The 27,358-nt window shown below is 55.5% G+C and overlaps 1 protein-coding gene across 9 annotated transcripts; it reads right to left on the minus strand.

Annotated features, from left to right (window-relative positions):
* Positions 1-10,022: 10,022 nt before the first annotated feature.
* Positions 10,023-26,636, minus strand: URM1 (ubiquitin related modifier 1). Of its 9 annotated transcripts, XM_028497754.2 has the most exons (7): positions 26,455-26,621; positions 22,331-22,401; positions 14,269-14,350; positions 12,681-12,729; positions 12,256-12,316; positions 10,600-10,702; positions 10,159-10,273 (listed from the first exon to the last, which is right to left on the minus strand). In XM_028497754.2, exons 1-6 carry the CDS (start codon positions 26,487-26,489, stop codon positions 10,638-10,640), a joined length of 363 nt encoding a protein of 120 aa, XP_028353555.1. In that variant the 5' UTR covers positions 26,490-26,621; the 3' UTR covers positions 10,159-10,273; positions 10,600-10,637. The 9 variants fall into 9 exon arrangements, with proteins under 9 accessions (XP_028353553.1, XP_007102464.1, XP_028353555.1 ...); XM_028497752.2 differs by lacking the exon at positions 10,600-10,702 and having other exon boundaries at positions 10,023-10,273; positions 26,455-26,622; XM_028497753.2 differs by lacking the exon at positions 10,159-10,273 and having other exon boundaries at positions 10,286-10,702.
* Between the last annotated feature and the right edge of the window lie 722 nt (positions 26,637-27,358).

A 27,358-nucleotide genomic window follows, 5' to 3' on the forward strand; every position in this document is an offset into this window, starting at 1 on the left:
TCATCCGCTTTTATCATTTAATCCTCACCAACCTCACAAAGCGGGTGTACCATTAACCCTAGTTTATAGTTGATAACTGAAGCTCAGAGAAGCTGAGTCACTTGTCCAGGGACACACAGCTTGGAGGTTATGGAGCCGAGACACGAGGCAAGGCTGGTTCTCTTCTGATTATAGATTATACTGCAGTGGGAAGGAGAGAGGGACAACGAGGCAGCTGGACCCTGCTGAGTCCTGGGTGGGAAGGCCTGTCCTCCCAGCCAGAAGGCTATGAATAAATAAATGTCTGATTACCCCCAGGGGGAACTCCACCCTTGGAGCAGGTGCCTTTAAAAACTAGAATGATTCTTGTCTGTGAGCAGAGGTTGGCCTGGGCAGACACCCAGATGCGGGGACTGGACACAATGACCTCTAGTGGAGACCTCCTAGGAATTAGAGGCAGGATAGGAGAACATTTAAGGGCTCAGGGCACTGGAGCCAGGCTGTGAGTTCGAATCCCAGCTCTGGCTTTTCCTGGCAGTGGGTCCACGGACAGTTACTTCTACTTTCTGTGCCTCAGTTTTCCAATCTGTAAAACTGAACCCACCTTTTAGGAGTGTGGAGACCATTCAGCGAAGTACATGCAAGGCCTTAGAACAGCACCTGACTCAGTGAGGGCTGCCTGTTTCTATTCAGGAAGGTGCCATGGCCAGGGCACCTCAAGCTGGGCACTTTGGGGACCCCGTAGCAGGCAGTCAGCTGTTGGCCTTGCTTTCCAAGGAGTGGTTGGGCTTTGATTACAGCATAAGGGACTACAGTTAGACCCTGAGATCTAAGGGGGCCATATTCTCTGGGATCTGTAAGGTCAGGGCCAAACTATGCCTTCTCATCAGAAGAGATTGTGGCTTCTCTGATGCCTGGGCAGGGGTTGCTTGGCCCTGGGCATGGTGCCTGGAGAGAGGATAGAAAGGGAAGGATGCCCTGGGAGGTGCCATCCAGAGTCTGCCCTCCCCCAACTGCCCCTGAAATCCAGAGGGACCATACTGTATGTGGAGGGCGAAGGCAAGGTGGCCGCGCCCAGCGCCCAGAGCACAAACAGTTCTGCCCTTGGCGTCATAAGGGGGCCTGGTGGGTTTGAGTTCCAGTTCCACCAACTCGCTGTGTCACCCAGGATGAGTTGCTATCCCTCTCTGAGCTCATTCCAAAAGTCTTTTAGGATCCAAAGTGTTCAAAGGAGACCATCACAGGAGCCTCTGTGATTCCACAGGTCTTAAGCAAAAAGTCGGCTTGGAATCCAGCAGTCCCGCTCCCCAGACTCCAGCCCCTTCGGTCTCCCTTCATCCCCAGATCACCTCCAGCTCTTCTAATCGTCCTTTTGGCTCCTCTCACCAAACTACAAGTGCCACACGCACCGCACGCAGACAGAGGGCGAGACAGTCCGACAGAAAATGTCACAGATTTCTGGGGACGCATAGGGAGCCCCAACAAAGCCTCCCGCTCCCTCACTGCCCGGCTGTGGGGCCAGAGGAGCACTCACCTGGGCAGAGCATCTTGGGGTCCCCTCGGCCCGGGAGGTGGATGGCACTGCTGGGGCTGTCTCTGGCACAAGGTGACTTCCCTACCCAGTTCCTGCTGCTGAGAAGGGCTGGTCAGGCAGGCCCTCAGGTGCTAGCCCGCCCTTCCCGGGCACAGATTTTCCTGGCATCTGCTGGGCAGGAAGGGCACTGGCTGGGGGTTGGGCAGGGGGGCAGGGAAAGATTGGGGCAAAGGTGTCTCCTGGAGGGCTTGTCCCCAGTCCCTAAACCCACTCCTTTTCTGGACACTGTGGGCTGAGGGTCCAGGAAGCCATGGGCCCTCGGGAACCAGGGGAGGGTTGACGGGGCGAGGTTGAGACGAGCCCAGTCCCCTGCCCCATCCTGCCCCCCGCCCCAGCAGGCCAGCACAGCCCAGGCTGAGGTGTTTGCTTTTCCTGCCTCCACACTGACTCCATTCAGAGAGGCCTTTCTCCACCCCGGGCCAGCGGCCAGGGAGCCGGGGCACCAGGGAGAGAGATCACCACCCCACCCTCCCGCCTTTGCAACCCCTTCTGCCATCTTCACTTCGGGCACGTCAGCCTCAAGAGCTTCCTGGTTTGGGGGGCACTGCAGAAGTAGGGGGACTGCGGCAGGGGGGCCCACCCTGGAGAAGAGGAAAAGAGGGAAACCAGATGGAAACGAGGGCGGTGGGGGGAAAGAGGGATGTGAAGTGAGATCAGGAAAGAAGAGGAAGCGGGACAGGGCTGTAGGAGGGCCGGTGGGGAGAGCAGGGCTCCTAATGCAGGAGGCCCAGGCAGAGGTGGGCGGGACGGGGGCACAGAGCCCGAGCCACGGGGCAGGGGGCTGGCACGGGAGGCAGGGAGCACCTTCACAGGCTGCCCCAGGGCCGCCCGCCTGGGCTCTGTGCCGTCGAGGCTGGGAGCTCCTGACTGCCCCCTGAAGAGCAGCCTCCTCCTCGTCTCCGGGACCGGGACCGGGGCCCAGGCGGGGCTGTGACCTGGTCTGGGGCCTGGGGAAGGAGGAGGGTGAAAAGTTTCCCCAAGTCAGAAGGCCACGGGGGAGGCATCTCAGGGGGTCCTGCTCTTTGCTCTCTCTGACTGTCATGTTGGTACATAAAGGGGGTAGAAAGGTCAGATGTGGTCTTTCAGGCCCGTGGGAAAAACTCTGCCCATTTCCCTAATCCATATTTATTGGTGTGAGACAGTGGGGTGAGAGGAAGCCCCCTGCCCCCACCCGTCGCCCCGGCCAGGCCAGGTTAGCACTAAGAACAGGCTCCATGTCACCCAAATCCTACTCTTTGTCTCCAGATTGGCTCCAGAGTCCTCCCCCTTTCCTCCTCCCCTTTGCTCCCCCCACCCCCCTTTGGGGTTGCCAAGCAACCGTGGAAGGGTAGCTGAGATATTTTCTTTATTACAAGCAAAGGCAAGACAGCATCATGGCCCCAGGAGGGGAGCAGGGTAGGGGCTGGGGGAGAGGGCGTCTTGTGCTCTGGGGGGAATCTCGCTACCTCAGTCTGCTCATGGGCATGGGCAGTGGGGAGACAGGGCCTCAGAGCCCGAGAGAAGGGGGAAGACGGGGAAGATGGAAGAGAGTGCTGGTGGTGGGCTGGGTGGGTGCACAAATGTTGACCCAGTTTACATCACGCTAGAAGAAGCAGCGGTGCCCAGAGACCCAGGCCAGAGCCCCTCACCTGTCACCCACCAGCTGTGCATCCTAGGCCAAGTCACTTCCCTTTTCTGGGCCTAAGTCTCCCCTTCGATAAAATGAGGATAATAACATGTATTATCTCATTTAGTGCTTACATTAACCCCATGAGACGTTTATTTTCCCCATTTTACGGGTTTAGGAACCTGAGGCTCAGAGATGTGAGGTGATGTGCCTCGCAGGTAAGCGGCAGGAGGTGAAATTCTTGAGCTCCAGCCATTTTCTTTTTTCTTTTTTTTTTTTTGCGGTACACGGGCCTCTCACTGCCGTGGCCTCTCCCGTTGCAGAGCACAGGCTCCGGACGCGCAGGCTCAGCGGCCACGGCTCACGGGCCCAGCCGCTCCGCGGCATGTGGGATCTTCCCGGACCGGGGCACGAACCCGCGTCCCCTGCATCGGCAGGCGGACTCTCAACCACTGCGCCACCAGGGAAGCCTGCAACCATTTTCTTAATACCAGCTTTACTGAGATGTAATCCACATACCGTACAATTCGTCCATTTAAAATGTACAATCTAACGGTTTTTAGTGTATTCAGAGGTGTGCAACCATCGCCACAATCAACTTTCGAACCTTTACATCACCCCCAAAAGAGACCCCATACCCATTAGTTTTCACTCCCTGTTCCCCCCAAACGTCCCCTCCCTTCATCCCTAAGCTACCATTTTTTGCTTTCTGTTTCTATAGATTTACCTATTCTGAATATTTCCATAACTGGAATCAGACAATATGTCTGAGTCCCAGCTCTTAACTTCCAATGGCTCCAACATCACTGGGTGCTGGGAAAATAGACGTGTCGGATGGTGGCTTGGGTACAAACATGGCCTTTGCTGATAGGCAGACTTGGATCTAAAACCTGGGCTCTCTTGGAGCCCGCACATTGCAACTACTGAGCCCACGTGCTGCAACTACTGAAGCCCGCATGCCCAGAGCCCGTGCTCTGCAACAAGAGAAGCCACCGCAATGAGAAGCCCACACACCGCAACGAAGAGTAGCCCCCGCTCGCCACAACTAGAGAAAGCCCGCGTGCAGCAACGAAGACCCAACACAGCCAAAAATTAAAAAAAAAAAAATGTAAATAAAACCTGGGCTCTTCACCTGGGGGCAGTCACGTCCTCTCTCTGGGCCTCGGGTTCCTGGTCTGTACAATGGGAACAGTAACAGCGTTCCTCACAAAGCTGTCATAATCCATGGGAAGTGCTTAGCCCAGTGCCCAGGACTTAATATATGGTCGTTTTGAACTGGATTACAATGACCCATGCATCCGCCCATCTATTTATCCCTTTACCCAGGCATTTATTAAAAGTTAGCCCCTTCTAAGGGTCTGGCATTCTTCTAGGTGCTGGGGATGTAGCAATGAATAGGACATGATCCCTGTCCACGTAGGGCTTACACCCTAGTGGAGAGACAAATTCGACAGTGGGTAAATATCAGGCTTTCCGAGAGGGATACGTGTAATAAAGACAATGGCACAGCATGATGGGATGAAGCATCCCAGGTTGGGCAGGAAGGCTTCCCTGCCCTTCCTTCACTCATCGCATGGAGAGGAACATCTTTTGTAAACGGAAATATACTATGCAGGCTGTAGGGGTTCTTAGGATTCCCTGTGAGTGGGGTCAGTGGCCTGGCTTTGTCATCTTCTGAGATTGGGGATGTATCAGGTTGTCAATTCATTTCCGAGGCAGGCTGCTCAGCTCGTCACCATACGAGGGCACTGGCTGCTCTTAGAGAACTCTGCACGCATGGGGCAGTGGAAGCCACGAGCAGGCAAAAGGGCCCGGCCTGGGGAGACACACTGAGTCATAGCAGGGCTCCTTCCTCTCTCCCAGGCCACGGTGAAACCGGATGAACGGGAGCGTTTGGGGACGGGACTCCAGGGTTGGACATATCTGGATCAGAGATGCAGCCTGACCGACCTGTTGCCACAGCTGTTTCCTGTGCACCTGCCTGCCAAGCTCTGGTCATGAGCCTGCCTCTGAAGCACAGAATCGAGGCTGCAGCATGAAGGAAGCCCCCTTTAGGGAGCACCTCACAGCAATGCGTCCAGCTCTATACTTAGAACCTCAGCTGAGTGGCTACATTAGGGACCCACAGTCAATTATTTATTCATTTTCTCTTCTATTCAGCTGTCCCAATGTCTGCTTTTTCATCCACCTGTCTATCCATCCCCCCATTCATTGAATTATGACTCCTATACAGCATTCATTCATTCATTCAACAATTACTGAGCGTATCCTTTGTGCCGGGCACAGTGTTTGGTCTTGTTCCTGGTCAGATGCCAGTCCTGGTAGGAACGGCATGCCTAACTGGCAGTGTGGGAGACTTTGCCACCTTCTTCCTGAGAGCTGGTCTTTCTTAACAGGGAGAAGGGAGAGAGCAGAGGCTAGTAATAGTTGAGTGCATGCCTGAGCCTGAACGTGTATATATGTGTCTGTATATGTTGGAAGATAATGATAAAACCCGACTGCAAGCAAATGCAAGGTGTGTTTGGACCTTCCCAACACCACGACCATCTAATAACCTTCTCTAGGGACACAGGACAGGCATGATGGCCCCGTTTCACAGAGGCAATAAGTAACGTTCAGTCTGCTGGAATTCACACGCCTGGAAGCCCAAGGCAATGCTGCCTCTCCCAGCCGTTTTCCCACATCCTCCCTGTTGGAATGAATCACTCAGTCGTCTGTGATCCCAGAGAATTTTGCTAATGCTTCAGTTAAAGGGTTTTCCCGTGGCTCCGCTCCTTTCACTGGGGCTGGCTCCTTTTGCTGTGTGTCTGTCTGTCCACTGGTCCACTGGATGGATACTTCTGGACAGGCAACATCAGACTCTGTTCATCTTTCCCTTCCCCCTCCCCCCAGACTCCAGCGTGCACACAGTACACCACAGGTGCTCACTAAATGTTACTCATTAGTAACAAGACTGTCAAAAACACAGTTGGGGACTGTGCTCTGCCATCACCTAAGTCCAGGTCTCCCCACCAGCTCACGCCTGCAAACCAGCAGTAGCCTAACTGGTCTCCGTCGTTGACCAGCTTGCCCCCGTCCCGCCCCCCTGCCTCCCATTTGCTACACTCCAGGGCCAGCACACCTTTAAACATGTAAATCTGAACCTGTCAGACCTTTCCGGATCCCCACTGCGTTTAGGGTAAAATCACAAATCCTCCCAGTGTCCTACAGGGCCCGGTGGGGTCAGCCCCAGCTCCAACTCCGCTTCCCCTTCGCGCTCCAGCCACGCCAAATCTCCTTCCTTCCCCAAACTCACCAAGTTGTTTTTTGCGTGTTAGTTTTGGAGGTGCCCTTCCCTCCTCCTGCAGCAGTGCCCGCCTCGGCGCTCCGCCCGCCTTCACCTTGCTGGCAGCTCCTCGGGGCGGCTCTCCTTCCCTGGTGCTCTGTTGTGCGTCTTCTTTGGGGACATCTGCCCATGCCGGGTCCCCGACTAGCACACAGTAAGCATGCTATAAATATTTGTTCAGTGACTAGCAGGAGGACCCTTCTAGGCGCCTCAGTTTCCCTGAGGATGAGGGTGAGGGGAACTGACCCTTTTCTGCCCGGGGCTGATGGCTTTAAGTAGCTCTCACATACACGGAAAAGCCTTCCTCCCGACCCACTCGTGCAGAGACCACTCTCGTCCTCTCTGTCAAGGCTGTGTTTCTGCCAGGCTGGGGTGGGGCTGGAACTGGATTATAATTTATAAACAGATACGGGGTGCCTCCTGGGTTTCACCGTTTTGGGTGCGCATTTACGCCAGTCCCCTCCATATCTGCCACGTAAAGGCTGGGAATCTGTAGTGTGCGGCGGGCTCCAACTCTGGCTCCATCACCTTCGAGCTGGGGACTAGGGACTTAACTGCCTAGTCGCCAGTGAAGAAACCAATCTCGGTCTCTTCATCTGTAAAATGGGGCTGATGAGACTGCCTGCTTCCCAGGGTTGTTGTGAGGCGTCAAAAGGCTCCCACCTTTAAGGCGCTTAGTGCTTGGTACTTACGGTATTGTCACAGTTATTGTTGTTATTATTTTTATCAGACGGAGCATTCACAGGAGTTAGGACCTGGTTAGCCAGGCTTCCCTCTCTATAAAACCTTGACTTCAAGTAATACTCCCCAGAAGCCTTATTTTTTCAACTTCCGTAAGAAACTCCAAGAAGTTCACGTGGCTCGTGTTTAAGTCAGCAATGGCTTTTCAACGATTGGCTGGGGGAGGGCACTGTACTAGGCTCTGGACGCACAAAGATCATCAGTAAGACCCACTCCCCGTCCCAGGGAGGAAAACAGGCCAAGCAATCATCACAATTCAGCGGGGCACGTGGCGGTGGCCCACAGACTGTGGGGAGAGGAGAGGGTTTCAGGGGGTGGCCAGGGGCGCTCGGGGTGCCTGGGGAGCCCTGGGGTAAATGGAGAGCAGAATGCATAGGAAGAACGGCCACAGAGTCCCCTCCAGGGTGTGAGATTCACTGGGAAAGACAGGCTGAGTGAGCTCTGCAGGTGAGGAACTGGGTCTGTATCTCCCAGTAGACTGAGAACCTTCTTTGTGCCAGACCTTGCTGGGGTGGGCTGGGGGCATACCAGACCTAGACAGAGCCCCTGCCCTCCTGGACCAGTGTGGCTGTCCAGTGGAAGAGACAATGACAAGAATTAACAGATTCCATGCCCCTCTCACACTCTCCTGCTCCCCCACCCCCATCCCCACAACCCTGCTAGAGCTGAGATAGCCAGGAGCCTGCAGGAGGTATCCTGGGAATAAGCCCTTGTCCTTGGCCGCAGAGAGGGCAGTCTCCAGATCCCTAGTGGGAGTGTGTTCTCTCGAGATGGCATCTTCAGCCTGGGGGTTGGGACTGCATCCCCTCCTCCCTTATCCTGCAGCACAGCCTTTTAAGGGGGTGACCCTCTGACCTCTGGACCGTTCCCCCTCACCCTCCAGCTAGAAGCCCCTGGGGCAGGAGCTTAAGGCAGGAGGGCTCCAGAGGCCTCAGGTTTAGATGCAGATGGAAGGCCAGAGTTGAGCCTTAAAAGATTCTGGAGTCCCCTGGGCTCTCCTGGGGAGCTCAACCAAGGCCAGGGGCCTAAGTTGGGTCCATGGGAGTGCAGGGCCGAGATGCGGGTGCCTGGCCCAAGAGGAGGGAGGGGGCGATGTGCAAAGGGTTCAGGCGAAGGAGCTGGCGGGGCACTGGGAGTCTAGGATGCTGGGTGGGGGTGGGAGGGCAAGGGGTCCGGCCGGTGCAGGGGGGGTGGCCCCTGGGGAGGGGCACGCTATGTCTTTAAGAGCTGCCTGAGCGCAGGTTGCAGCTGCCTGGCCAGCCCGAGAGACAGCGGAGATTCATTACCCGCCGACACAATGACCATTGATGGCCCCGTGGCGTTATTCAAATCCAGTACCAATTGCAGCCGAGCCCCTTTCTCCGCGCCAGGCCCGTATTGTTGGAGCGGCCCACTAAAAGCCCGCCCCGGCCCCGAGCCGCCAGAGGCGCCCGCTCGGGCTCAGCCCTGCGCCTCGCCAGCTCGCCGGCTCCCAGCCCGGCTCCCCGGGCGCTGCAGGTGACCCGGCGGCGCATTCCAGCGCTCCCCGCCGTCCCAGCCACTGCCGCCACTGCTACCGCCGGCGCCCCGGCCGCGACTCAGCCACAGGGAAGCGGAGAGCGCCCGAGCCGGTGCGTGCGCGGGGCTGGGCGGGGGCGGGAGACCCACGAGTCCAGCAGCCCGGAACCCGGGTTCGGAAACGCGACCCGGCCTCGGGTCCCTGTTTTCCGGATTCCCGGCGAACCCGGGGAGCCCAGGCTGGGGGCGGGGAGAGGGGAGTCGGGGGTTCCCCGGGACTGGCAGAGGAGATTCCCCCGACCTGGGGCGGCGTAGAGACCCAACGCGGGCTACTCTAGGGACCCCGGGCCGCGATCGAAGGAGACACGCGCCAGGGGCGACCGGTGTCCCCACGCAGGGTCGGGATCCGCGTGCTTGCTCGTCCACCTTACCGCGGGATGGGCCGCGACTGCCGAGCATCTGCGAGGTCCGCGAATCTCCGGAGATCTGGCCCGGCGCTTTTAAGGAGCGAGGCGGAACCCCGCAGGAGACCGGGGCCCTGAACTCAGGGGCTTCGCCACTGATTGTCCAAACGCAATTCTTGTACGAGTCTGCGGCCAACCGAGAATTGTGGCTGGACATCTGTGGCTGAGCTCCGGGCACGACTGGGGCGGGAGCCGCAGGGACCGAGCTCAACGCGGGCGAGACTCCTCGGGGTGGCGGCTGGCTGGCGCCAGCGCGAGGATCGCGGCCCTTGCCAGGCGCGCGAAGGAGGGACACCGGTCCCTGTCACCAGCGCCGCCATCCTCCTCCCCTCGTCGTCGTCCTCGTTCTCCTCCTCCTCTGCGGGTGATCAGTCCTGGCTGGCGGGGTCCTCCAGTCGATAGCGTCGTTTTTCCCTTTTTCAAATTTCGGCCGGGAACGAAGCTGGCACGCCGCGGCGGGGCCCAAATGTGGTCCGGGGAGCTCGCCCTCGGCCCGAGCCGCAGAAAGTCCGGGACGAAAGAAGATGCCGGCGGACTGCGCTTGCTAACTCGTTTTCAATTGATTCTAACCCATCCTCCCCCACCAATATCCCCTAAGCAAGCCTAAACCGACCCCTAAATCCCAAATAAACCGACCCCTCCCGCCAGCCCCTCCAGCCCGACCCGTGGGCTGAGCCTCCTCCAGCCGCTGCTGGAGTGGGAGAAGCGTCGGGAATGATGCGCTCATTGCCCCAGCGGGGCAGCCTCGGCTTTGGAAATAGAACTTGGACAAACGAATTCTTTTCATTAAAGACAAATTTTTGGAGATAGTGGGGTTTATTTATTTGTTTATTTCCTCAAAAGTGGGTTCAGGAGTTGCGGGGTGGGGGGGGCAGTTGGGTGTCGTCGGGTCTGAGCCCAGGTCATCTATCCCTGACCCCTTTTGCACTCAAGCTGAAAATGACCCAAAATGCTTGGAGTGTGGCCCTGGCCAATTTCAGCCGTCATGCTGGCATCCCTAGTTGCGGTGGAGAACCTGGCTTCCCCAGCACGTCCTCCTGCCCTGCTCCTCGGCATTAACTGGCACGCTGTGGAGGAAGGGATATCCCGTTTTCACCTCTCCTCTCCCCAGTGCAGGCAGGAAAGGATTCCTCTCGCCCAGTTCCCAGGACTTGGAATCCTGCGGGGGTGGATACAGGGGCACTCCGGAGCTCAGCGGGGCTGGAGGCAGGAAGGCACTTCCAGGTTACAAGAATCGGGACAGGTGGATCCTTCAAGTGAGGCTGTCCCTTATCCTGTTCCCTAACATGCAGACCCTGACCTCAGCACCTAGTGCGGGCGGGTCATACAGCCTCTCCCTAGACAGCACCTGCACCCGTAACCTCAACATGGCCACTCCCACACACACACATACCCAGGGGGCCTCCACCTGCAGCAGTGCTGGAGAGAAGCTCACCAGCCCGGGGGTCGTCTGCCCACAAAGCCTTGAGAATGATGTGCACACACCGCCGCCAACACTGTTAGGACAACCATTTGGCACTTTCATCTCCAGAGTGAGAGAAAGTCCACCTTAAATTATTAACATTTAATGGAAAGCAAAGTTTGGGGGCGGGATGATGTTAATGCCCTAATTTTTTTTTTTTTTTTTTTTTTTTTGAGGTCTCCCTCCAGCAAACAAAGCTTTTCCTCCAGGTCATGGGAAGTGGGGCTCTGCAGTCTTATCTATGCCTCCTCCGTCCTGAGGCCGCTGGCTGCAGCTGGTGGGACAAAGCCTGGCCTCGGACAGACGGGTAGGGAAGTATCTTGGGACCCAGACTGGTCAGCATAGACTGGCTCTGCCACCCCTTTTCCAGATGGCCCTATCACATCACCCTTTCCCGGAGTCTGGATAGTCTGGCTTTCAACCCCTGCTCTCTCTTTGGGTGAAGGGCAGTTCTGAAAGCCCTAGGCTGAGGACAGAGAGGTTGGACCAGAGACCACAGCTGGGGGAAATGTGGGGTGCCACCGGTTTCTAAGGATGAAGTTCCAGGCAAGGCCAGTAAACAACCTAGTCTTTTATTTTTCCAAGGCCAGCTGTTGCAGGCACTGAGGCCCCAAGACTTCCAGAGGGATGGAGGGAGGAGGGGTGAACCATCCTGCCTACCAGGTGCTGCCTGCCCCCATCCTGCTTCCTGCAGGAGGTGAGAGAGGAGATCAAGTGTAAATTTGTGCCATCAAGTATCTCCCCAGTTTTCAGATACTATAAAAATTCAGTTGTTGTTGAGGAGGAAACTGAGGCACATTGACCCCCCAAGCCTCTATCTGCCAGTCCAAGGTTTAGCCAACACCCTCCTTCTCTCCCCCCTCAGCAGAATGAGCTGCATGCTGGCAGCCTTTTGCCGGGAGGAGGGTCTCAGGAGCCCATCTGGTGGCCTGTGTGGGGGGAGGCCAGCCAGGGTCAAGGGCTGTGGATGGGGGAGCAGGAGGAGGGGTGTGGCTGCAAGAGCAGCTGCTGTGTGTGTGGGGGCGGCACTGAATAGGGGACCCCAGCTGGGGTTCCACAATGATATCAGTGGGGGACAGGCAGAGCCCTCTGCTGTCCAGATGGGGAAACTGAGGCGGAGACCCCTCCAATCTTTGAGAAGGGAGGGGCCTGCCATCAGCTATTCAGGTTCATTCATCTTCCCCCAGGAAGGCACCACGGCCCAGGAGCTGGAGTGCCTCGTCAGCGGTCACTCAGTGTTTAGACTGAGACACAGGAGTAAAGAGCTGCCGGGTCACCTGGCCGCACAGACCCTTCCACTCCTGACAAACCGAGGGGCACCCTCCCCCACCTCAGCTGCTGGGAGAGGGAGTGCCAGGCTCGGGCGCCTGCCCGCCTGCCTGCCTTCCCCTGCTCACGTGCCTGAGAAAGGCTCATTTTTAGCACCTGGCCTCTTTTCCCTGCCTGGAGGGAGCTCAGGGGACAGAGTAGGGAAGAAAGCAGCCAAGGGAGACCGGGAGATCTGGAAGCAGGGCCCAAGGGGATGTCTGATTGTTCTGTTCTCCCCACCCCAAGGGGGCCCAGGCACAGAGAAGGGCCCTTAGCCACCGTGCAGCGTGGATATGAAGAGGATGCTGTCCTGGTCCTGAAGCTGGTAGTCCAGCTCACCCTGGTCCAGAAGAGAAACAAGAAGACCGTCAAGGGCACTTTTCCAGTTTCTCCCCAGGTGTTGAAAGGGAAAGAGGGGAGCCTGGCTGCTCTGGGAGAGAAAGATAGGATCTACCAGAAAAAAACGGGTACCCTATACATTAACTACTAGCAAATCTCCAGGGTGGAGGAGAGCTCATCACTTCCCCCAGCTACCCATTCCTTCCTCACTTGGGGTGGGAGACTCAAGTAGCCTCAGTCTGGAGGCCAGACTGGGACAGAGGATTACGCAGCCACCCTATTTGCGTCTCATGAGCGGCCCAAGGCTTTCCTACCAAAGCAGCGAGGGGAGCGGTTGAGGGAGGGCTGTTCCCCGAGGTACTGACCAGCAGTTCCCAGTCGGCATCGTTAATCAGCACCAGAATCCCTGGCCGCCTGTGGGAAAGATGGTGGTGAGTAGCAGGGCGTGAAGGGCGGGAGCTGGCAGGGGCAGGGGCAGGGGCAGGGGCAGAGGCTTAGACATTTGGGCTAAGCCCAAATGTACTCCAGCAGGAGTGTGGTGGGAGCCTTTTCTCTCGAGGGTCCCCATTAAAGACCTCACGGGAAGTGGAGGCGACAGGAAAGTCTGAGGGCCAGATGGAACACAGGTGCAAATTCCACTGCCACCTCCCAGACCTCGGGCAGGTCATTTTGTTGCCCTGAGCATCAGTTTCTTCATCTGAAAACAGGGTAAATCACAGGGTCTTCCTCACAAGCTCTGCGGGAGGATGAAGTGGAATGATGCGTGTGAGGTGCTTGCCTGCCAGGGTCTAGCATGGGAACCACTGGTAGCAGCCTACCCTTCCAGGGGTCTAACCTCACTGCCCTAGGCCTCTCGCATGCGCGTCCTGGAGAGGAGGCTACCTTGGCTTTTCTGAATCAGGGAAACCTGCCAGTGGCCCCGAGCCCCTGAAGGCCTGAGAGCAGCCCTGCCTGGAGTAAGGCAGGGTAGGCCGACATTTGGACAGGTACCTTAGCCTGGTTCCTGCTGGCAATGACCCAAAGAGCATTGCTGTCCTTGGGGGTGACCTCCATGACTGTTGGACCATGACCTGAGCCACAGGTTGGACGGCAGTCCTAGCCCCCAGGGCCTGCTGGTGAACCTCTGCTTCGAGGCAGATGAACAAGTCCCACAAGTGCCGTGGCCACTTCTGTGACATATCAAGCTGGCCTTGCTGTAGGAGTATAGTGACTTCATGGCACATGGCATCTGGATCCTTTCCTAGGAGGCTAAGCTGGGCCTGGGACAGATACAGAAGCTTTGGGCTGGGCTAGGGGTGTCCCCAGTGAGCATGAATGTGCATGTGTGTGCACACACATGCAGTGACTCCCTGTAATCCTAGACCTGCGCTGTCCAGCCCAGTATCTACGAGCCACGTTTAAATTTAAATTCCATTTAAGTAACACTGAACACTTAGTTCCTCAGTCACACTAGCCACATTTCAAGGGTCCGATATCCTCATGTGCCTAGCAGCTACCGTACTGGACAGCACAGAGAACATTTCTATCATCACAGAAAGTTCCATGGGAGAACGCTGTCCTAGGTTGTCAAGAGATGAGAGAGACCTTGGGTAGCATCTTTTCCTCAGTAATGTCTGTATTGAGAAAGTAGCTGAGGCCCAGAGAAGTGAAGTAACTTGCCCAAGGTTCCACAGCAAGTTTGTGGCAAGCAGAAGGCGGAATCTAAGTTTTTTGATAAATTTACCAGTCTCCTGACCCAGGTTTTGAAAAAAATCCCCAACAGTCCAATGTGGTAACAAGAAAACTGAAAATAAACTTCAACAGAGCTGGATAGAGGCAGCCTTTTCCTTGGAGGGCTAAGAGGAGCATAAAAGGAGAACAGGACCCAGAGAAGGCTGTGTTTGAACCAAGGACAGGAGCTCAAACCTCCTTCCCTTCACCTGCCCTCCTCAGGGAAGGGAGAAAGGGACTCACACGCTGTCTCCCTGGATGAACAACTCTGGCCGCTCTTTTAGCAAGTTCTTCTTGATCCAGACAAGGAGGTTCCGGATGTCCCCTGGAGAAGAAGGCACAAAACAAACTAATGTCAAGTCCAAATGATTCCTGGCCCTCAGGGCCTTGCCTGGACCAGGAGGAAGTGAATATGGGGCTGAGAGGGCCTCTTTTAGACCAGGCTGTCATGGCCCCTGAACTAGTGGATTCCCACGCTGAGGAAATGGACCTGGAGAGGCCAGTGACCTGCCGAGAGGTCTTCAGAGAAAAGTGGCATCTGGCACCGCTGAAAGCTTGAAGAAGAGGCAATGGGGACGCAAGGCAGACAGCAAGAGGAATGGTCACGTCCGAAACGGTTGAGAGACAGACCTCCACCCACTAGCCCTGGAAGATGGTCTGAAACCGCCATGGGTAGGCTTCTGGGAGAGCCCCTCCACCTTTATCTCCCCAGCCAGTCCCAGATGGGGAGCATTCGGCTTTGCTCTTGGAAGGTCTGCATATATTTCCCTTTGTCAGGGAAGAAAAACAATTGCTGAGCCGATAACATCATTTAATTTCCTCTGACAGGAGAGAAGGATCCTTCACCAGCCGGAGACGCTGACAAATCACTGCCCCTCTACTCCCCCTTCGCAGAGCCCGCCAGGCCAGGGCCGGCCACCCTGAAGAGGCGAGAGGTTCAGGGTCGAAAGGGCCTCTCCTGCTCAGCTGGACACTGCGATCTGCCTCTGTGGTTCTGGGACAGCCACCAAGCTCTGTACATCATCTGGAGGCTCAGAGCCACCTGTCTCCCAGGGCTTCTCTCCTTTTCTGGGAGCCAGGTCCCAGGCCACAGCACACTGAAACCTGGCTCTATCATCTCCTCGAAGGCTATGGCTCTCAACGATCCACGGCTCAAACAGAGCATCCCTGAGGCTGCAGGAGTAGCCTTCTCAGAGACTAGCTGAGATGACAGCTAGTCTCTGAGAAGCCAGCAGAGGGCTGGAGGTTAGCCATTCCCATCCTGAGTCAACGTCTCAGAGGGGTCTCTGTCCTAGGTCCGTGCCTGAGACAAAGCTCAGGGACTAAGCTGCAGAAGGGCCCAAGCAGTGCCTTGGTTTCCCTGACTGGAGGTGGACTCCTGGCACGCAGGCGAAGGAAAGGCTGCCCATTAAGGAGAGGCCCAGCGCGTGTCACACCAGCACCAGCCTTGGACAGGGTTTTAAGGCACTCAGGCAGGCCGCACCCTGGATGGACTGGTTCACTCTGCTCTGTGCCAGCTTCCCTGGATCGTACGCCAGCAGAGCACAAGGCCATGGGCAAAGTGTCCACGGCCTGAGACTGCGCCTTTCAATTTTAATTCCTATTTTTAAACAAAGCGGATGGGAGTCTTCACGGTCCCTGCAGCGGGCAGGGGACGGGGAGTGTTGCCTGCAACTAGCTGCAGTCCATTTAGACTCCTGGCTGGGTTCCTCCCAGAGGCCTGGGTTTCAGAGGTTTCCCCTTGGCCTCCATCTTGGCACTGTCTGGTGGGCCGCCAGCCCATACATCTTGTGGCCGCTCGATAGAGCCGCCGGGGTCTGACACATCCATCAACCAGCCCCGGCAGGCGGGGCTGTGCCTGTGTGCGCAGAGGCACTGAGGGACTGGGCAGTGCCTGGCCTGAGGGCCACCAGCTGCACCTCCGCAGCCCCCGCTGGCCTGTTCAGAACCAGGACCCAGTTGGGTGACGGCCCTGGCTCCCTCCGAGAGGGGAGTTCTGCTCCACTCTCGTAGGCTGGGGGTGGTGTGGAGGACTAATGGTCATGTCGGGGTCATCCAAGTGATGGCACCATCGTGGAGTCCCCAAGGGGTGGGCTGGGGGGGAGTCTGCTGTGGGTGCTGGCTCATTTATCATGATGCTTCTCTTTGCTGAGGTCATTCCCTCCCTCCTCTGCGCCCCCCAGGCCTGCCCACATTCTTGATAGCCTGTTACCATGGTGAGGCCACCGCATCACCACCCGTATTGTTCCCCCATGCCTGGATTTGGGGGTGGGGAGAGGTGGAACTCCCGGTTCCCTTCGCAGGCTGCAAGGGCCACTCCGCCTAGCCTGAAACACACCCCCAGGGACATCGTGCTAGGCTTGCGAGGTCCAGACAATATGCAAATAGCCTCCAAGCCAGATGGTCGGCTTCCAAAGGCGCCCAGGGGAGGAGGAAGGGTTAAGCAGAGTCAGGGGCTGGTGGCTCGGGGATGGCTCTGGGGAATCTCACTTGCACCTTCCCCCTCTGTGTCCTCCTGCCTTCCCACTGCTACTGATGGTGGCTTCCCTCATGGGATCCCATGCAATCGCTCACAAGACAAATATTTACTGAGCAGCTACTACGTGCCAGGTGCCAGGGAGATGGCGGAGAGCAAGGCGGACACAGAGCCTACCCTCATGGAGCTAAGGGGCCAGCAGGGGAGACAGACATTACTTAATTAGTCGTGACAAATGCTCGCTCCTTTGTGTGGGATCAGGAAGAGCTCTCCTGAGGATATTAACATTGAAGCTGAGGCCTGAAGGATGAGAAGGGTGGGATGGCGGAGTGTGCCAGACAGAAGGAAGAACATATGGGAAGACCTGAGGCAGGCTGGAGTTGGCAGGTTCAAGGTAATAGAACAGAGAAGGCCAGAAGATCAGCCTGAGACAAGGCCAGAGAGGTAGCCAGGGCTGGACTATGCGGGGCATGTGTGGGCCTTGAGAAGGGGCTGCTTGGGAAGAGGCTCTCCCTCCTCGGGAGCCCCAGGGGTATTTCCTGAGTGTGAGCCCCAGCATGCAGCAGGGAATCTCTCACACAAAATGCCCGAGACGTTTGCTGAGCACACGGACAGCTGTGGACGGAGCCGGGGAGGAGGACTGGTTAAGAACGGGACTCAGCCCTGGGTCTGAGTTCGACTCCATCACTTCCTAGTTATATGACCTTGGGTAAGGAATTCTCTTGAGCTTCCTTCTTTGTCAAACGGGAACTGTAAGAATGCCTCATAGTGTTGTTGTGAGGCTCAAATAAGATGGTCCACATAAAGCTCTTGGCACTGTGCCTGGCATAGCGATGCTGTAATTCTTCTACGAGCCAGAGGAAGAACCCGTACCCTTTAATCTCTCTTGCTGCCCTGAGCTTCCACATGCTCAGCCCAGGGGCCTGACACCTCGAGGACATGCTTAGGAAGCTCTGGAGGGTGCGGTACAGTGAACTACTGAACAGACACTGCTGGGACTGGCTGGGGTTTTCTGTGGGATCCACCACCTTTCTATCAGACCTGGAGAGGGAATGAGAGAATGGGGGCATTGGGAGAGTGGCGAGGGGGCCCCAAACACCGGCCTTCCCTCCACTTTAGATTTTCAAACTCCTAAGATGCTCCCTGGACAGCCCAGGTGGAAGGAATCACACTCTGAGGGCAGGCAGCCCCGGGCAGGGAGATGAGCACCCCAGTGTAAGGTTTCCAGTGCAGGAAGCCTTGGGACCTGGCCTGCCTACTGGGGGAAGAGCAAGTGATGGGAGCTACTGCTGCCATGGCAGAGGAGTTAAGAGTTCGGGTTCTGGAGCTGGAAGGCCCTGGGCCGTGCACTAGATGGCCCTGGGTAGGATGTCACTTGACCTAAGTCTCAGGGTTATCCTCTAACAAATGGGGATAATAATCCAAGCTCCTAATGCCAGCAGCAGGCCCAGCAGTGTCAAACAGACCAGACAAAGGCACATTTGCCCGCAGTGACTCAGGATTGCTTATCCTGTGGGCTGCCAGAACCTGCTCCTAAAGGCTGCTGGGAAAGGGGCACCACATATGCCCCTCTTAGCACCTACAAAGGCTCCCACCAGAATCCCGAGCCCCAGTGGATTTGTCCTTGTCTGGGGACAATAACCACCCACTGTGGCAGGGGCCCCATGGTGTCCTAGCTCTCTGGTCTCATCTGATATTGCATCCCGGCTGCGGCGGACCCTCATCCAGCCTCTTCTTGAAGGCCTCCGGGGAGAGCTTTTCTCCCAACAAGCAATCTGGCTTCCTGTCCCTCCCACCCACCGAGCCTGGCTAGTCCTGGGGACCACGCCAACAAATGTGGCTCCGCTTCCCCACACCATGCAGACTTGGGAGAGACAGAGCCCCTACGTCTTCTCTTCCACAGGTTAAGCGGCTCCTGTCCCCACCAAGTCCACCAGGCTCCCGGACAGGGCTCTTCTGCGAGCCCACCCCAGGCCTTAGTTGAAAGGGGAGAAGAAAGAGCCGGGATGGGGGCAGTAAAAGACAAGAGAGGGTAGAGGGAACATCAGAGGGTCCATTTACAAGTGAATGGGGGTAAGAATGGAGCAGTTTGTGGGCTAAACTGGCCTCAGAAGGAGGTTTACAGATGTGCGTGGGGACGCTCCTCATTGTTTAATTAAGCAGAAAGGGGATCTTTTCAAACACAATTTTGCACAGGGACTGAGAGTGGCTGGGGGGGAGGAGGGTGGTGGGGAGGGGATCAGCAAACAGGCCCCAGAGCGGAGAAAGGAACAGCTGGCCCCAGAGAGGCTGTGAAATGCATGCTAAGCAGTTTAAAGCGCCTGGGAGCTCCCTAGCCGCCCCTGCCTCCCGCGCCAGCCCCCCTTTAATACAATGGCAGGGCAGAGGGGCAGGGAAAGGTGAGGCAGACGAGTCCCTTCCTGGGGGCCAAGGCAGGTGATGCCCACACTGGGACGGCCGAGGTTTTGGGTTTGCTTCAGGCCGCTGACCAACCATGGGCCGCGAGCTGTGTGTTGAAGGGATCCTTGAGGCATAAAAGCCAGCTCTCGGTGGCCAGCGCCCAAAGCTGCTGGGTGCCTCCCAGCCCTGGCCACTCAAGGCCTATTCCATGGAGGTGGCGGTTAAGACCCACCCCACTTTCCCCTGCACACGCAACTGCTCATTGGATCAGTGCACCCTGTTTCCCAGAACCATGTACTTAGATCTGGAAGCAACTTTTCCAAACTGCAGATGTCAAACAGATAACCAGCTCACTCCAGACTAAATCTAGCCCAACCTCCCATTTTACAGGTGGAAAAAAGAGGCCTGCAGAAATAACTAATTTGCCATCCTGCACTGCCAGGGCTCCTCTCTTGCGATCTCACCCACTTTGGCCTCGCCCAGCCTCTTCTCCCAAGTTGGCTGGGTTGGAAGCTCTCCCCTGGCCCAGGACCCAGGGCCCTGTTTAGTCCCCTTGTTTGTGAGCCTTGTCACAATCCATGATCTTATGGCTGCTATTTTCTCTGCTGGAGTCTCCAAGACCTGCTTGGCCAAGTGGCAGCCCCTGGGCTGGGAAGGCTGCCAGATGGCAGATCTGGGCACGGGCTTGGGGGGAAGAGTGTTACTTTCCCAGTGGCACCAGGCCCCTGCCCTCCTGTTGGGCTCCGTGTGCCAGGGTGAGGCCTGGTAGCTGCCAACCAGCTCTGCAGCTGTGATGTGACTTACACCTCTGGGCACAGAAGGGCAAAAATGGAAGCCAGAGGTAGAGATCCACAGCCAAGGGTCCAAAACTGAGCACATGGGTCATTTCCGCTTGCCTCTCCTGCCTCCTTTTCTTTATTCCAGGGCGGGGAGGATAGGCCCCCACCTGCCCCCTAAGCAGTAGACAGGGGATCCAAAACCTGGGTCTCAGCCCAGCCTCCCTACTTGAGTAACTCTGGACAGGTTACTCTCTTTCTCTCTCTCTGTGAGGTTTGGTTTCCTTGTCGATAGATAATATATACTAGGCTCATTATGAAAACTGAAATAAGTAGCTGTTGGAGGCACGAAAGAAAGTGTAAAAACCGGAAAATACACTGCACGTTTGAGATGGTATGTGATTCAGGGAACCTCTTGGGATAAATGGTAATGGGTTAGTGGTACCACGCAAGGACGGCGGTGACCCTGACATCTGCTTCTGAACCCCAGCTCTGCCATTTATATAACAGTATGACCTTGGGTAAGACTTTTGATATCTCTGGGTTCGGGTTTCCACTTTTTAAAATGGGAATAATAATGATAGCTACCACCTAAGAATTTGTGACAATTATTGGTACAACCAGCTGGGGCTTTGTCTACCATGCCACACTCAGCCTGTGCCCCTTACGACACTGGCCTTCCTTCAGGTCCTTGACCACCCCAAGGCCTTCTGCCCAGGGGCTTCACAAGTGCCGTCCTCTGTACTTGGAGCGGGCCCCCTGCATCTCTACTCTCCCTCCAATTTATTAGGGTGGCTTCTTTTTGTTCCTCAGGCCTTAGCCTCAAGGTCACCTCTGTAAAGAGGCCTTCCCTTACACCCTGTTGTCTCATTCAAAGCACCCTTTTGTTCTCCTCATGCCAGTGATGACCACTTGTTCAGTTACGCGTTTGCGTGTTTACTTCTTCACTGCCTGGCTCCACTTCCATTACTCTGTAAGCTCCATTGGGGCAAGAACCATATCTGTTTTGCTTACGACCAAGTACCCAGCAACTAGTACAGTGCCTGGCACAAAGGAGACATTCAAAAACACGTGTGCCAATTACAGGAGAGAATAAAGTACTTACTTCCATGCTTGGCACTTGGTGCCAATGAACGAATGAAAGGGGCTGGAATGATTAAACTCGGGGACTTGCATGCCAAGCAAAAGCAGGGGGAAATAAATCATAACTTGTGATATTTTAATAACTTCCCAGATAAGTCTTTATGGCTGAATCTTTGAGAGGCTTCTGAGGGCCCCTTGTTCTCTACCAGGGCTGCATAGCCATCTGTCAAACTAAGAAACCGTCGCCTTTATCATCTTGGGTCTTCCCCCACCAGGGACACAATCCCACAGTCCTGACATTTAACCCCAGCCTAATGCCCACATACAGCTCCAGGGCGCAGCGCCCTGTCCCTTAGTGAGTGTCCCCCGGCCTCTGAATGTGGCACACAGACCCGCCCTATGCCATTGCTCTCCAACCCAAGGGAGGGTCAGAAACAGCCTTGGTAGCCAGTGAATCTGGGCAGTAATTGTCTGGCTCTTGGCAGATGCATGTCCAGCCCCAGAAGACTCCTGTCAAACCTCACTTGACCATTTTCTACTGCTCACCTCCAGGAACCTCACTCCCCTGCCTCCTCATAGAACTGATTTCCTCTTCTTCCCAGAAGCATCTCAGCCCTATAGGTGAGACGGGCTCTCGGCCCTGAACATTCTGCTCTTGCCAGGATCCACTGCTAGGGCTGCAAAGCGCCTCCCCAGTTGCAATGTCCAGCCCCTGCCTCTAGGTTACACTGCTATTTACCCAGCTGGACCTCTGGAAATCAACTCCTCCCTCCCCGCCCCCGTCTGAAGGCAGGGTCCGTCTCCCCAGTGCCTGGTACATGGTCTGCAGCATGGGAGGTGCTCAGTGCACATTCGCTAAAGAATGGTGAACAGGTATTTGAATGAACACATGGAAAAACCCCTGCCTCCCTTAGTCAACCTCCCTCCTCTAACCTCCTTTCTGGCTGGATGCTTTTCTTCTCATCCAAATCCTGTTCCCACCATGTAAGCCCGTCTGCATTGTTCCATTCTTGACGAAGGTTACCTCCTTCATGAGGACATCTCTCTGCTGCCATCCAGTGCATGGTACAGCTTGGCTGACACCTTCTAGCAACGCTCAGAGAGAGGGATTACCATCTCCACTTCACAGATAAGAACACTAAAGCACAGAAAAGTGAAGTGACTGGCCTAAGGGGCTAAGGGGATTCAAACTCAAGTCTGTCCAGGGAGTTCCCTGATGGCCTAGTGGTTAGGATTTCGGGCTTTCACTGCCATGGCCTGCGTTCAATCGCTGGTTGGGGAACTGAGATCCCACAAGCTGCGTGGCGCGGCCAAAAAAACCCAAACCAAAACAAACTCAAGTCTGTCTGAATACAGAATCCGCGCTCGTAAGGACTAAGCTAGGCCATCTCCTCCCTACGAAGCTGGCTGATTGCGGAGAGGATGCAGGGACAACTTGGTGATCTCTCTTCCTTCCTTCTCACTGGCCAGGGAAATTCCACCCATTCTCACTTGAATGGGGCTGAGTGCCCCTGTGGAGCAGCTCCTGCCCAGTGGCCCCCAGAGAGGGGCTCCGAAAGCCCATACTCACAGGGTTCCTCCTGTCCAGGCAAGGTGACCTGATGTTTCTTCACACCATCAAACAGGAGCTCCGCACCGCCTCTGCAAAGGAGGACCAGAGAAAGAGCTGGGTGAGCTCCTGCAAACGCCTCAGAGACTGAAAACTGAGGAGGAGGTTGGCTCCAAAGGCCCAAGAGATGCAGAGACCAAGGTTCAGGAACACCCTGGGTACCAGCGATCAAGTCTCAAATGTGGCTTCCTGATGTGGTAAAGCAGGAGAGAAACAATTTTTATTAATATTTAAGTATCCAAATTTGCAGATCCTTGTTTTTATTCCTCTGCCTTAGCGCACAAGGGCAGAGCACAGGCTTTGGAGTTGTGGGCCCTGAGACGGAGACCAGGCTCTACCTGCACCTGATGGCGAGACCTTGGGCACGTGACTTCATCTTCTGAAGCCTCAGTCTTTCCATCTGCAAAAATGTTGAGAAGCTACCATGTGGCACACTAGAGACCCTGAGTATCTAGAGGTTTCCTCTGGCTTGGCGATGCTTTGAAATTTCGCGGCCTGTGCCCCACGCCCACCACCGCTGCTGGCCTGGTGGGCGCACCACAGTGCTGGAGGGTAAGAGACCCCACTGGGCTTAGCAATAACCCTGCCATTTGCTACATTCTTCCTCTCATTTCATCTTCAGGGAATCCCAGGGAAGGCAGGAGGGAGGCGGATATTATTAACTCCAACCAGTGGAGAAGCAGACTGGGGCCAGGAGAAGTGACTTGTCCAAGGCCAGACAGGCAGTGGCTGAACTAGGATTTGAATTCTAACTGGTTTCTGGCAGAAACAACCAAGCCTCCCCCAAAGGTCAGGAAGCCCCTTGAGGGCAGGGTCTGGTTCACTTCTGTGTGCCAACACCTGGCCACGGGAAGACTGGGACAGCAGAGATGCTCAAAGCCAAGCGCAGAAGCCAGGGCTCAGGATGCAGACACTTGGGCTCTTTCAGTGCCCCCCAGTGCTCCTCCCCCTGGGTCTCTCCATCCCCATCTCAGACTTCACATGGATCTTAACTGAGAAGGCCTTAACAGACTTTTGACGGATGTGATGCCTCCCACCCCACCACCCTTTCCCAATTTCAGAGAACAGAGATGTCCTGAGACAGTCCACTGGGAGGCAAAGGCAAGGCAAGCATTGTCATGGGGGAAACATGGGGCGACTGTCATCCAAACAAGGTCACGCTTTGTTGATGCAGAAATGTGGAGGGGGAGAGGAGGCCCATCTGTGGTCGTGCACAGGGCCATTTCAGCTGCAAGCCCGCACAGAGCGTCCATTTATCCCCTTCCAAGAACCTCGTTCTCTCCTGGGTGGGGGCTGGCACATGCAGCAGCTGGGGTGGGGGAGGGTGACAGGCAAGGGGCGACAGGAGTTGGGGGTCAGAGGAGTGGGAACTGGAAGCACGGGGATCCAGGCAAACAACTCAGATTGGCCAAACCTGGTGGTGCCAGGCTCGGAGGCCAGGGCTGTTTTTCCCTTCACAAGCGGATAAAGAACCAGTCTGGCTCAGAGAGTGACCTGTCACTGCTGGGTTCACTAGCCCTCGAGGGAGGGGTTGGCATTTTTGTTGTCAGCACATCTGGAGGGGAGGAAGGTGCATGCCCAGCCTCTAGAGTGATTCAGGGAGGCAGGAGGGGCCTGTTTTGGTCCCAGAAGAGAACCAAAGCCAGACTCTTATGTTCTACAGGATTTGCTATTCAAACGCAATTAAGGCATTACAACCTAAGATACCCGTCTTTCCTCCGCTCCCCAGTTCCCGGTGGGAGGTGTCTGTTGGTACCAGTGACTGGTACAGACATTCCCAAAATGGTCTTCACTTTTTCTAGTTTATCTTCATCTTTTTACCTTATATATTTTTATTTTTATTTATTTCCCCTCTACCTGCTGGCCTGGTACACAGCAGGCACTCAAGAAATATTTGATGAATGAATGAAAATGCCCATTTCCCTCACTTCTTCTCTGACCTCAATGGCATTCCCTCCCTTTGCCAATACCTCCCAGACTAAAGGAGGAGGAAAAGGGAGAGGGAAGAGGGCATCTCACATCTGTACTACATACTCTGCATCCTCTGTGACCTGAGAAAATGCTCTGTTCAGGAGGCAAGGTGAGGAAGGCAGAACTGGTCAATGACAAGAGGGAGAAAGGTGGGCGAGGTCTTCAAGAGCGTCTTTCAGAGCTGGTGGGGCTGAGGGGACCATATCTGCTCAGGGGAAAGAGGCAAAGGCCTAACCCAGACTCTTCAAGGATTGGGGTGGCACTCAGGGACAAAAAGGAGAGAATGATGGGCAAGGCAGCTTCTTTGCAAATCTACTTAGGTTCAGAATAAAGGATGAAGGAAGTCTGCTAAGAGACGTAGGAAATGAAAGAAAGGCTGGGGCAAAAACATGCATTGAGACACAGACAAAGAGGGAAGGAATCTGGGCTTGGCATACATATTGGGCATTCTTGCTTCCCGAGAAGCCGCCGTTCTCAGGGGACACTGGGGTGGTGGGTGAAGGGAACGCTGTCTTGCCTTGCCAGGGTTCACTACTGCTCTTGGGGGTAAGGGAGGCTGAGAGATGGTCAAACCAGAAAACGGGTGCTCAAGCTAGTCTGTAAGCTCTGGAGGGCAAGGACCATATCTTCCTCATATGACTTCCCCACTGCTGCCAGCACAGAACCTAGCAAACAGAAGACATTTCTGAGGAACAAATACCATGTCTGACTCAGTGAGCATGACAGGTAAGCCGGCTGTAGATAAGCCTTAATACTGGCAATCTGCAGCTTCTCCCTCTTCAGCTCTGCTGAGGCCTGTCAAAGCAGCAGGGATCCTCCTAGAACCCCCAGGCTATGGGGGGCATAGCTGGGCAAAGGGTCAGAAAAGCAATATAGTCAGGAGGCCAGACAAACATAGTTCTAATTGGACCCATGGGGCCAGACAATATCATCAATTAAAATGCAGTTAACATTCATGAGACTACCCCCTTGTAAGGGCCAGAAACGCTGAACGCTGGAGGGCATGGACAAAGTTCTATTTATCTTTGTATCCTCTGTGCCTGGCTCACCGCCTGGCACATGGTAGGCACTCAATAAATGACTGGTGAATGGACTATGCAATGAAGGAAAAACATGAAAGAAACTGGGGGCACCCAATGGAAGGAAAGGCATTTATGGGCAGAGGTTTTAGATTCCCATCCCGGACTTTTCCTTTCACATAAGCCTTGCCTTGTTTATCTTCACACACAAAGACAAATCTAGTCCCAGCTTTTCCATGGGACTCTGGAAATTATATCACCCATCTCCTAGGGTCTCAGCATCTTTGCCTTCTCTCTAACGTCTGCAGTTTCTCTCGGCTCCGAAATCAGATGAAAAACCTTCTGTTTGTAGGAGGCAGAAGATAGTGGCTTGAGGAGACTTCCTCCCTCATCTGTGTTTCTTCAGTTCTTGGGGTGTGTGCCCCAATCCTGCACTTTTCATCCTGTGCATACTGTACTGTCATCAGGGTTCGTCTCCTCCACTGTGCTACCTTACTTAGCCCCGTACCACCACCTGACTCAGGAGCTGCAGGAGGCACTCAGTAAATGACTGGTGAGTAGCAAGTTTACTGAATGTACTGAAAGGGGTTCAGGTCTGTTCAACACCCCCAAATCTGGGGAAAGGGAGGAAAGGAATCTCGTCTTGGCCACACACCCCACGAGAAACAAGGCTCCAAGAACCGTGTAAACAGAAATTGCTGCCAGAAGAAAGAAATCGGGGGGTTTAGGTGCTCCTTCTCGATCCGAGGAACTCAGATACCAGACACACGGGCCTGCTCCAAAACGGGGTTGGCAAAGAAGGTAGAAAGGCCGCCCGCTAACCGTCAAGCCTTCTGAAGTCTGGCAGGGCTCAGGGTACGGAGGAGTGCCCAGATCGCACCTCCACGCCCCGGCGTGCGCCTCTATTCCCGGACATACGGCCTCATGGCCCAGGCGGACCGAACCTCTCAAGCTCTCCGAGGCGGGTGCCGTAGCTCAAGGAAGTCGCCGGAAGCCTCGGCGATTCGGTCGTGACAGGCCCCAAGGCAGAGGGAAGGGAGTTCCGAGCCCGACGACTTCAATCCATCCCCACGGCGCCCCAGCTCTGTGACTCACCCGAACTCCACCTCCACTGACAAGGGCGCTGCCATGTTGAGGAAGCCGAGCTCACCGGAAACTCTCTTCAACTTCCGACGCTACTGCTTCGCTTCCGGTTGCCGCGGACGGAAGAGGCGGTGCCAGGGAAACGCTCCTGCTCAGCTATTGGAGGGAGTCCTGGAGCGGGGAGCTGAGCTGGGAGGATAGTGGGCCCGGTTGAGGGCCTTTGAGTTGGTCCTTTTGTGCAGTTTAGGGATGGGGCTCAAACAACCAGGGCGGGCAGCGACTGGCATGAGCCACATCTAGGCGGAGGAGAGCCCTGGCATCTTGGTGCTGAGACTGTGAGCCACGTTACAGTTTATCTTGCATTAGTTACCAGTCCTCTTCAGTCCGCACACCGCTTGGACGAGCCCGTTCACTCGTCTTGAATTATAAGTGACCCCCAAGTCTTTATTTCCGGCCCAGAAATCTCTCTCCTGAGCCATCGACTCGCAACCCAACCGCCCTGTCGATTTGGATTGCACTCATTCAACAGATATTTATCGCACGCCCTCCGTGTGCCTGGCATTTTGGTTGGTGCTAATGGATGTGGGGGTGAACGGGATAGGCAAGGTTCCAGCCCTTAGGGCACTCACAGTCTAGTGGGGGAAACTAATCAAATAAACATACGAGTCATGCTAGTAAATGTAAAATCTCAAACTGAAAAATGATCTGGAATTATAAGAACTTCAAAAAGAAAATGGACTGGACTGGATTTGGGCTGAGCGCTAAAGCCTGAGTAGAGCTAACTAGGTGGACGTGAGGGGAGAAAAACCTCTGGGAGCATTCCAGCGAGAACAGAGGGTGCAAAGACTCTGGGTGGGAGAACGTGCTGGAACACCAAGAGAAGGTGGAAGTTGGGGAGCAGAGGGCCTGGTAAGAG

The sequence above is a fragment of the Physeter macrocephalus genome, chromosome 13, assembly GCF_002837175.3.
Source record: "Physeter macrocephalus isolate SW-GA chromosome 13, ASM283717v5, whole genome shotgun sequence".
Lineage (NCBI taxonomy): Eukaryota > Metazoa > Chordata > Mammalia > Artiodactyla > Physeteridae > Physeter > Physeter macrocephalus.